The sequence below is a fragment of the Oryx dammah genome, unplaced genomic scaffold (assembly GCF_014754425.2).
Source record: "Oryx dammah isolate SB20612 unplaced genomic scaffold, SCBI_Odam_1.1 HiC_scaffold_23, whole genome shotgun sequence".
NCBI classification, from domain to species: Eukaryota; Metazoa; Chordata; class Mammalia; order Artiodactyla; family Bovidae; genus Oryx; species Oryx dammah.
Window position 1 is genome coordinate 127,252,286 of NW_024070207.1, and position 11,615 is coordinate 127,263,900.

Consider the following 11,615-nt stretch of genomic DNA (forward strand, 5'->3'; position numbering starts at 1 on the left):
GCAAGCGAATCCCCGCCCCGGAAATGTAGGGTGTTTGATGCTGGGAAGGGGTCAAGGGAGCTGCCCCGGCGTCTGACAGATCTCCCAGGCAGACTGCGGCCAGGGAGGTACCCCGTGGCCGCCCAGAACCGTGCTGTGAGTAGCTGAGACGCCAGGATGGCAGTAGGATTTCCCCCGGTCTTACTCCTGTCATCGCTTTCCACTTGAGTTCTCTGACAGTCTTGTACCCCACCCACACCAAAAAAACAAGTTATCGGAAGCGCACAGAGCAGCTAAAGAAAGAACGCTGGTCAAGTGGCTTGTGTGTGTTCAAAGGAGAAGAATTGCGTCCTTTTTTTTTTTTACCTCTTTCCAATCTGTTCCTAGATCCACAGCACTTTGCATTGTTCTAAATTAAAAGTGTTTTGGCGCTGCCTCTGTACCAATGCATACACCACGGGTGATACAGTCCCTGGGGAATTCAATCCACTGTACCCACAGGAAGGATAAAAATGTCAGGGTAACATGAGCAGCCACTGAAGGAAGGTCTTGAAGTGGAAGCTGTTGATCTGGGTGGGAAAGGAGGGCTTTAAAAAACTGCATGTCTCTGGGTTTCAGGGTGACTCGCGAGCTAGCAGGGGTTGATGGATAGACCCCACTCAACACATGAACTCAGCGCGACACCTTGAAAGAACTCCTGTTCGCTGTCAGTCTTTTATGCAACTTTTCCTTTTCCAGACCCCCTTTCGTGACAGCCTCCACGTTCTTCTTTTCTTTTTGGCTCCACCGGATCTTTGTTGTTCTGCAGACTTCTCCACTTGCGGCGAGCAGGGGCTACTCTCTAGTTGCGGTGTGCAGGCTTCTCATCGTGGTAGCTCCTCTTATTGCAGAGCATATCGGCTCCAGGACATGCGGCCTTCTGTAGTTCACAGCTACGTGCCCAGCAGTGGTGGGTCCCAGGCCCTAGAGTGCAGGCTCAGTAGCTGTGGCTCTTGCTGTGTTTCTGCTCATCTGTCCCTTATAAGGACCCTGGCATTGGATTCAGGGCTTCCCTCATCCAGGAGGACCTCATCTCAGACCCTTCACTTCCTCGCATCTGCAAAGACTGTGACGTTTCCAGAGAAAAACCAATCTCCTTGTGAGTTTCCAGAATGGCGTTCAGTGCTCTTCACATGTCAGTTCATTCCATGCTCATGAGAATCCTCCAGGTGAGGGCAGTGATGAAGGTGAGCTTGCCGAGGAAGAATCAGAGGGTCGAGGCGGGTGACGCAGGGCTGTGGTCCCCGAGGAGACATCAGTGACATGGCAAGTGATAGAGGTTTCCCCTTAAAACAGGGTGTCTTTCCTAGTATTACTGTTCATAACAGGCAGGAAGCAGAAACCACCCAAGTGTCCATGGATGGGTGGCGGAATGGATCAGTGGGTGGATGCATGAATGGATTAGTGAGTGGATGGGTGGGTGGATGCCTGGATGGATGGATAATGAGTAGATGAATGGCTGAATGGATCAGTGGGTGGATGGATAGATTAGTGGATGAGTGGGTGGGTGGGTGGATGGGTGAATAGATGTATTGATGGATTGATGAATGGGTGGTTGAATGGCTGAATGGATTAGTGGGTAGATGGGTGGACAAGTGGGTGGATGTATTGATGGATTGATAAGTGTGTGGTTGCATGGCTGAATGGATTAGTGGGTGGATGGATGGATTAGTGGATTTTAGTGTGTGTTAGTTGCCTGGGTCTGCTGTAACAAAATGCCGCAAACTCACTGGTTTAAAAAACAACCCAGATGCCCTTTCTCATGGTTGTGGGGGTCAGAAGTCCAAGACCAGTCTCCCTGGGCTGAAGTCGAGGGCTGGTTCCCTCTGTAGCAGGCTCCAGGGCAGAGTCTTGCCTTTGCCAGCTTCTAGAGGCGCTCTGCCTTCCTTCCTTATCTTCAGGCCCTTCAGTGCCTCCCCTCTAACCATCCTTTTTCTATTCCAGGTGTTTACAGCCATCCACTCCCCTCCAAGCACTTCTTTGGTTATATGCCATACCTGTTGGTGTGTTGCCTTTGTATTTTCCTTCCTCCCAACCTATCTTATAAATCCCTTGTAATTTTACCTTTTCACCACTCACCATTTAGGTGTGTATTTGTTTAAGTTCCACAGAGTTGTGAATTTCCCAGGCTCTCCTTCTGTGAGTGATTTCTCATTCCGTTCCATTGTTGACCAGGGAAATACTTGGCATGATTTTGATCCTTTGTGAATGTATTGAGCCTTGTTTAATGGCCTAGCTTATCGTCTTTCCTTGTGAGTGTGAGAAGAATACAGTTTTTTGTCATGTTTGGGTGGAGCGTTTCCACAGTATCATAAAATTCAGTTGGTTGATGGTGTTTACGTAGTGAAGTTGTATGGAGCAGTAGTTCTCTACAGTATTTAGCTACAGAGTTTTACCTGTAGAGGTTTAAGTCCAGTCTTGCGTTCCTGGTGAATTTTCAGTCCAGCTGTTGTGTCCATCATTGAAAATGTGTCATTAAAAGTTTCCAGCTACTGTGGTCAGCACCTGCTTCTTCCCTCAGTTGGGTCAGTTTTTGTTTTAGGTGTTGGTGACTTTGTTGTAAGTTTCTTACATGATTATAGTTGTTGCATCTTCTTCATTAAATTACCCCCTTTTTCCTTATAAAATGCTTCTATCAAGTTTTTGTTTGTTTCTAGTAGAAACATTTGTCTTAAGTCTGCTTTGTTTAAGGTGGTCCATGTGGCTTTCTTTGGTTACCTTGTGCATTTAATATCTTCATCCTCTTACTTCTTCAAGCTTTTTGCACCTTAGCTGGTAAAGTGTATCTTGTAGACAGTATATAATTGGATCATGTGGTTTTTTGTTTTTAATCCATTCTGCCAGTCTTTACATTAATTTACATTTAACCTTTTACATATAATGCCATTATTGATAAAGGATTTACCTATATGGTTATCTTACTTGTTTTCTCTCTCTTTTTTTTTTGTCACACCATCAATCTGTATTTATTAACTATCATTCTGCTGTAGAGAAGACTTTCCTCTGTCCACATTTATTTTTTTATTGCAGTGTTAGTTCACTGGCAGTATTGTTTCAGGTGTACAGCATAGTGATTTGATAATTTTATATATTGCACTCTATGTAAAGTTATAAAATGTTATTTCCTGTCTGCACTTTACATTCTTGTAACTTATTTATTTTACGGCTAGCAGTGAACACCTCTCAGTCCCCTCCTTCATCTATCTTGTGTCTCCCCCACCCCTCTCCCCTGGGATAGAAATAGTTCTTTGAACAATGGGTCTGTTCCTGCTTTATATTAGTTTGAAATTTGGCCATTTGCAACAACAGCGGTGGGCGTGGAAGGTAAATCAGAGAAAGACAAATCCTGTATGTTTCCATGTATCTGTGGAATCCAAAAAAGAAACGGATCTATGTCTTTTCCTTTCCTTCTCCTTTCTCCATCACTGCCTTCTTTTATGGTAACTAGGTATTTTCTTGTGTACATTTTAACTGTTTTATTTCTCTGACCTTTTTTTTATTTTTTAATTATTTCCTTAGTGGTTGCTCTGTGTATTACAGTTACCATCTTATACTATCTAGTTTGCATTAATACCAGTGTAATCTAAATAGTATACAAAAACTTGGCTCCTATGTATCTCCTTTCCTTCCCTCCTTTGTGGTGTTATTGTCCTAAAGGTTACATCTTTATACATGTTGTGTATTACATCTTTAGACATGTTATGTGCCCGTCAACAGAGATTTTTAATTATAATTTTATGCAGTTGTCTTTTAAATCATATTTAAAAAATGATCCACAAACAAACAACACATTTATCTTGTCTTTTAAGTCCCCTAAGGGCAAAGTCAACCTGATTATAAACCATCACTTTAAGGATTTGGGGGGGGGGGTTGTTATCACATCACCATCTATCAGCTCATTTTAAAGTAGTTTTGCATAATTTAGAAAGATTGCCAAGGAAATAGTTGAATTGGTGATTGGGTAATGAATCAAGTGTGTAAAACACACTGCATACTTAACTGTTTGCAAGTCTTGCTTGATGATCTTTTCCAAAACAAAAGATAAAGTAAAAATTTACTATGATTCTTGGGTTAAATGCCACCTTCAGGTTACAATTTTTGGTCTGATAAGTTCTATTCAAGTATAGAAAATACTGTTGACTGAGCTTCACCAACTCAATGGCCATGAGTTTGAGTAGACTCCGGGAGTTGGTGATGGACAGGGAGGCCTGGCGTGCTGCAGCCCATGGGGTCACAGAGAGTTGGACACGACTGAGCGACTGGACTGAACTGAGCAGAGAAATAGATACAAAATCTGTAAGCTGACTCTAGTAGTAGTTTCTTGACCTTCTGAGGAGCCTTTCTGGAGAAATCACTGACTGTCCGTTCAGTGACTATCGCTGTTTTTTGTGGGCTGCATGGTTGGGGGGGGTCACATACTCTGAACATGTTCTTCCATTGTACCTTCTGAATATGCTTTGGTGTGTAAGTTGGTGATCAGAGCCCACACCTGAGCCTGCCACGGGGGCCCAGTCCTTTTCAGGCGCCCCAAGTTTAAGGATGGCACCGTTCTTGAGTCCTCCACCCTCGTGCCCAGCCACTGTCCTTGGACCCGGTGTGGCCCCCTACGAAATGACGTGCTGATGGACTTTCTTAAACTTTATTAATGGATTATGAGGGAAAAATAATTCTTGACTCATACCCACATCTGTTAGAGGAAGTGGTGGATAGTGCCACTGAACCATACTAAAGGCTAATCAAAACTTTCACTTGAGAAAAGATGACTCGGTTAAATCCTTACCAGTCTTCGTTTAAAAGAGCTGCGTTTATTGTTACTCCTTCGCAGTTGGAACTGGCTAGCTTTCAGCCACAAGAAACAGTCCCTCAGACTCTGAAATACTTGTTCTCAAAGCCTCCGAGAGCAAGCATGCTCCTAATTTGAAGCAAATATTACCGGGACTCATCATTTCACGCTTGTTAACTACTCATTTTGGTCTCTTACATTCCTAAACACAAAGAAGTTGCTGGCTCTTGCAGGCAAGTGCATCAGTAAAGGTTAAACTGCACCGACTAGACACGCTTCTCCTGTCTCTTCCGTGTGCGCGGATGACACGCGGAGCCGGCGGCCCCGGGAGGGAGCACCAGAGTGTCCCCGGGCGTGGCCGTGAGCCCTGTCTGGTGGAGGCAGCCTCCGTGACCTCCCCTTCCTCTTTCCTCTCTCTGCTCCCCAGAACACCAGGCTCCTCTCTCTGTGGCGTCTAACACACCATCTGCCACCATTCCAAGATCTGAGAGGACTTTCCTGAACTCCCAGGGCCTTGGGATCAGCAAAGGGCCACGTATCATTGGGTCTCAGTGGAGAAAAATACTCTGATGTACATATTGCCTTTTCAGTCACTCATTCTGCAGAGCTTCCTCTGGTGACTGTTCCCTTTTTTTTTTTTTGGTCAACAAACATTAGTGAGCTTTTCAGTTGCAGTCACCGTTGTTGTTGAGTTAGTTGCTCAGTTGTGTCCAACTCTATGCGACCCCATGGAGTGCAGCACGCCAGGCTTCCATGTCCTTCACCATCTCCCAGAGTTTGCTTAGACTCATGTCGATTGAGTCATTGAACCCATTCGGATGTAGAAGCTGGATTTAGAAAAGGCAGAGGAACCAGAGATCAAATCGGCAACATCCATTGGGTCATAGAGAAAGCAAGAGAATTCCAGAAACACATCTACTTCTTCCTTCACTGAATACATTAAAGCCTTTGACTGCAGTCTCTGAGTTACGTATTTAACCTCACAAGGATGTTTGTGTCTCATTTATGTTTCCGTGGGTGTCACAGAACAGGTGCCTGATACAGCTCTGTGTGTGTATTACCTGGCGGGGAGAGGTGAACGGAGCTAGCTAGGGAGTGGGGTCCTACCACCGAGTGGGAACATGCGAGGGTTGGCCTGTGGAGGGTCAGGTCACTGCAGGGAGACATGGATTATGGGGATGGGCACACAGGATTCTGTGCCGGTACTGGGTCGGGCAGTTTGTTAACAAATATTTGTGGAGCTAGTCTGATATGCTGGGAACATGGGATAGATACTTTTGTGAATGGATTCCCCATGGGTCCTGCTTTTTTTTTTTTTTTTAATGGAACATTTGTAACAAGGAACTCTCTTAACTTCTCCGATCATACAGCCCTTGCCATTGCAGGAGCTGTGTGTGAGCTGTGGTAGACAGGGAGGAAGCAGAGCTAGTAACTGCCCCTTAACACACAGAGGACCCCTAACGCTCTCCTCTCAATTCACAGAGGACCCCTAACTACCCTCCTGTTAATTCACAGAGGACCCCTAACGGCCCTCCTGTTAACTCACAGAGGACCCCTAACTACCCTCCTGTTAATTCACAGAGGCCCCTAACGGCCCTCCTCTTAATTCATAGATGGCCCCTAACTACCCTGCTGTTAACTCACAGAGGACCCCTAACTACCCTCCTGTTAACTCACAGAGGACCCCTAACGGCCCTCCTCTCAATTCACAGAGGATCCCTAACTACCTTCCTCTTAACTCATAGATGACCCCTAACTGCCTTTTTAATTCATAGATGACCCCTAACTGCCTTCCTCTTAACTCATAGATGACCCCTAACCTCCCTCTTGTTAACTCACAGATGATCCCTCACCACCTTTCTGGTAAGTCACAGAGGATCCCTAACATGGAGAAGGCAGTGGCACCCCACTCCAGTCCTCTTGCCTGGAAAACCCCATGGACGGAGGAGCCTGGTGGGCTGCAGTCTGTGGGATCCTGAGGGTCGGACACGACTGAGCGACTGCCCTTTCACTTTTCACTTTCGTGGTGATGGCCAGCATTGGAAAAGGAAATGGCAACCCACTCCAGTGTCCTTGCCTGGAGAATCCCAGGAATGGGGGAGCCTGGTGGGCTGCCGTCTATGGGGTCGCACAGAGTCAGACACGACTGAAGCAGCTTAGCAGCAGGGAGGCCTGGCGTGCTGCAGTCCATGGGGTTGAAAAGAGTTGGACACGACTGAGCGACAGAACACGACCACCACCAGAGAAGCCCATGCTTCCTTTCTATTTTACCTTGTGGGAGAACTTTCCCCTTCAAAGCACTGTCCCTTTCATGGATTGTATGCTGTCATCTGCTGGTGCACTCTTTGCCGGATCTGAGGACTTTGAACAATGTGTTGAGATCCTTGCTTATCTCACCGAAGGTTTGGCGTGATTTTCATCTAAATTGTGAAGACGAGTTAAATGACTGCAGAGTCTTCTGCAGGTATATAATCCCCCTGTTCTAGGTCTTTTAAGTGAAAAGCTTTAAAGGAAGAGCGTGTAACACGTTTTAAAAGAATACAGCTCTTTTCCATCTTTAGACTTTGTCTTTTCTCTTGCTCGTTTCTTCTTCCTCCTGCGCTTGGCTCATTGCGAGTCCCGAGTGGTGCTCCTCGCCCAACCTCTATTTCTCCTGGCACCCTGTGTGCTTTCCAAACCGAGTGGTAGTTTCTCACTCACTTGGTGCCTGCAGTGTCTTGTCAGTCTTTCTCTCCCAGCTGCTGGAAGAAAAAGTGTTCATAGGAAGAAAGCAAAGTATACACAGGCTGCCTGCCAGGCCCTGCCTCTGCACGCCTGCAGAGCCCTCTCGATCTTGAGGGAAGCGGGATGTGAGAGAACATTCGATCCGGCCAGCCCTCCTCATTGTTCCCCAGAGGCGTGGGCCAGCCCTTCCCTCTCTGCCGGGACTTCTTCAGGGAGATGACACCCGGGGGAGTTTTGGAAGAAATCTGAGCCTTTCAGGTTCTGATCCAAACACTGGCTTCCTCCACCAAGGAGCCCAGGAGGACTTGTCTTTTAAGTCTCACCTTCCTTTGCACCAGAAATGAAACCAAAGAAGGGATGTCACACCCAACCCCGGGGTCATGCCTGCGCAAGGGCAGGCAGGCGTGTACCAGGACGGAGAACTGAGGGCTGCTTCCTAAGTGTCCCTTAGGACACGTGTGTTAGTCGCTCAGTCGTGTCTTGACTCTTTGCAACACCATGGACTGCAGCCCGCCAGTCTCCTCTGTCCGTGAGATTTTCCAGGCAAAGATACTGGAGTGGGTTGCCTTTTCCTTCTCCTGGGGATCTTCCCAACCCAGGGGTCAAACCCGGGTCTCCTGTACTGGAGGTGGATTCTTTACCGACTGAGCTACAAGGGGTCTGCTTGTAGTGTGTCTCTTACCGTCTCCCCCCACCCGCACCGTCTCCCCAAATCCAGCCCGTGGGAGAAAAGCGAGGACCCAGATAGTTAAAGCACTGAAGATGAGTTTGTACTTGATACACGGCGATACGGGGTTTTGTCTTAAAAAACGGAGGAGAAAGCAAAACCGTTCTGTGCTGCTGCTCCTTGTCCAAGGCTGGGTCCTGCCTCCACTGGCCACGTGTCCAGGGCCCGTTCCTAGGAAGTGGGCTGCAGGCAGGGAGGACCAACCAGAGCAGAGCGGGCGTGAAGGGCAGGTCAGCTGCCTGGAGAATATGCCTTGGGCTGGGGTGGCTGGGGTGGCTGGGGGTGGTCTCTGGGACCGAGCCCTTCGCCGCAAAGTGTAGAATCCAGTTAGTTACCTTGCAGGGAACCCTGCCGCTACTGCTGCACGATCGCGGGGGGTGGGCGGCGGAAACGGAGAACACGGGACTTGTGCCTTCCTCCTGGGAGCTGCAGGCAGGCATCTGTCGTCACGCAGGGGCTTCGTTCAGAGCTGCACCCGCGTCCGCAAGCTCCCACGGGAGGGATTGCAGGGGGCGGAGGGATTGCAGGGGGCACGGAGCACTCGGGCGGCCCCTCGCGGTGGAGATCCCTGCACACAGACTGAAGTGTGCATACTCAGGGGTGCTCCGTGAGGACGCCAAGTCTAGGAGTGGTCAGGCCCAGCAGAATGTACCTGTCAACGGAAAAGACGCTTGAACCATAACGCAGACATTACGGGTCTTCCCTTATGGGTCAGCGGTTAAGAATCCGCCTGCAGTGTGGGAGACGAAGGTTCGATCCCTGGGTCTGGAAGATCCCCTGGAGGAGGAAATGGCAACCGATTCTAGTATTCTTTTTTTTTTAAATCGAAATAATTTATTTTTGTCTGTACTGGCTCTGTTACCACGGAGGCTTTTCTCTAGTTGCGGAGGGGTGGGCGGCTACTGTGTAGATGCGGTGCGTGGGCGTCTCACTGCCGTGGGCTCTGTCTGCCGAGCACAGGCTCTAGAGCACGCAGGCTTCTGCAGTTGTGGCCCAGGGCTCAGTAGTTACAGCTCCCGGGCTCTGGAGCCCAGTCTCGGTTAGTGGTGCCTCAGGGCTTTAGTGGCTCCGAGGTAGGTGAGATCTTCCCAGATCACGGATTGAACCCAGATCGGGGACTGAACTCACGTACCCTACATTGGCTGGCGGATTCTTTCACCGCTGAGCCACCAGGGAGGCCGCCACTCCACTATTGTTGCCTGGAGAATCCCACGGACAGAGGGGCCTGCCGGGCCATGGGCCACGGGCCACGGGAGCGTGGCATTGGACGCAGCTGCGCACAGACTTCCTTTCCCTCCCACCCTGTAAGGCTCCAGAGCAGCAGAGGGCAGGCCGCCAGGGCATCGTCCGGGCCTCTGAACCCACCAGCGTTTCCCCTATGTCCGCGGGCGCCGCGGAGAGCTGTGTGCTCTGAACGCGGGCTCTGCGCGCCGTGAACACATCCCTCAACGCCGCTGTGTCTCCGCCCCCTCGTCTCCACAGATACCGAGCGGCTCTACTCGGCGGTGTTTGAGGACATCTGCGGGCGCTACGGGAAGAAGTACAGCTGGGACGTGAAGTCGCTGGTGATGGGCAAGAAGGCGCTGGAGGCGGCCCAGCTGATCAAGGACACGCTGCAGCTCCCGATGTCCGCGGAGGAGCTGGTGGAGGTGAGCCAGGCCAAGCTGAAGGAGGTCTTCCCCACGGCCGCGCTCATGCCAGGTGAGGTCCCCGGAGCACACTTGGGGCTCCGAGCGGCAGGTCTCAGCCTGCCGCCGGGCGCGCTAGCGTTCTCCTCTTCCCTGAGAAGTCCTCGGAAGATCCCCTTCCTGGTAAGGCTCCGAGGGACTCGTTAGAGACGTTGGAGGACGCTGGCACGTGCTGTGGGCTTTCCCGGGTGGCCCAGTGGAAGAGAACCCGCCCGCCAGTGCAGCGGACTCAGGTTCGATCCCGCGGCCAGGAAGACCCCCTGGAGGAGGCGTGGCCACCCACTCCGGTGTTCTTGCCTGGAAAATTCCACGGACAGAGGAGCCTGGTGGGCTGCAGGCCACGGGGTCACCAAACAGTTGGATGTGACTCAGCGACTAAAGGCCGACAGCAGCGTGGGCGTGTCATTCTTAAGCTTGCTTAATATACGTTCTTGTCACGGATCCCTGAGGTCCGGAAACGTTTGCATTTTGTCTCAGTGTGACCTAGAGGTCACATTCTGAGAGAATTGCTTCCGAGTTTCCAATAGGTGGCTTTTGCTTTTCACGATCAGATACAGAATTCATGTTTCAGCAGCTATGCAAACTTGAACATGTTGATGATAGGCAAGCAGCTAAATCTCCCTAAAGAAGTTTAAAAAAAAAAAACTTATTTTAAAAAGTTAAAGGCGTAATTCAGTTCTAACATGTGTTTGTGTGGCCTTTACTTGTTTTTGTTTGAGAGGAAAGATGACTTTTCTCCCCTGGGGCTTGTTAGCTGAAGATGGAACAACAGAACTGCCTGCTATTTCTTACTATAAGTGAGAAGGTCAAGAATGTTGTAGGTTACAGGGACAAAAATGGCTTAAAAATGGAGTGTTATTTTAAGATTCTTCTAGGAAGAAAGGGGAATGACTCAGTCTTTAGAATTCCTGGTGCTCAGGGAGAAAAAAGTTTACAGTCACAGCAGTAATTTTGGATTCAAAATGGTATTAACATGAGTCATGGTCATTTTTGAAACGTGTGTAATTATCTACATTTATACATATATCCAGAGGGGCAGATTGAATATCCCCTGGAACTAGTGAATTTCCTGGAAAGGGCCCTGTTACTACTGCCTGATGTTACAAGGAAACCGTGTGGGCTGTTCTTGGATTACACACACACGCACACAAACACACACATGTGAACATCACACATACATACACATGAATGTCACACACACTCGTTACACAGACACATGCAAACATGTCACACAAACACGTCACACACATACACACGTATGTCACACATATACACATTATGTCATGGAAATACACGTGAACACACACGTACCTCAGCATATGAGCACAAGCATCATGATACGTACTCCCTTCGCCAGCTGCCTTTCTGGCGGCTTGCACACAGTGGAACGCTACCAAGCTTCAGTGACGGAAGCACAGCTATTAATGAATGTCACAGAAGTCCTTAGCCAAACGTTTACCATCTTACCCATTGTTAAGTGTGCCAGATGAGCATTAAGAGTGTTCACATGGTTGTGTGACCAGCAGCAGCATCCAGCTCTCTCATCTTTTCACCTTGGGGAGTTGAAACGCTGTCCCCAGTAGACCCTGACTTGCATCCCTTCCTCGGCCTCTCTCCCCAGCTCCGGGGACCTGCCCTTCTGCTTTCCGTCTCTGTGAGTGTGACCTGCCCTTCT

General features: G+C 49.0%; 1 protein-coding gene across 2 annotated transcripts in view; it reads left to right on the forward strand.

Annotated features, from left to right (window-relative positions):
* Nucleotides 1–11,615, forward strand: part of LOC120882379 (pseudouridine 5'-phosphatase) — a 58,814-nt gene that overhangs the window by 17,575 nt on the left and 29,624 nt on the right. For both annotated transcript variants that reach the window (XR_005725486.1, XM_040266373.1), the window contains exon 2: nucleotides 9,735–9,953. Coding sequence is in view for 1 of the 2 variants with exons in the window: in XM_040266373.1 (XP_040122307.1) it covers nucleotides 9,735–9,953 (219 nt within the window). In the remaining variant the exon portion in view is untranslated. The remainder of the gene's footprint in view (nucleotides 1–9,734; nucleotides 9,954–11,615) is intronic.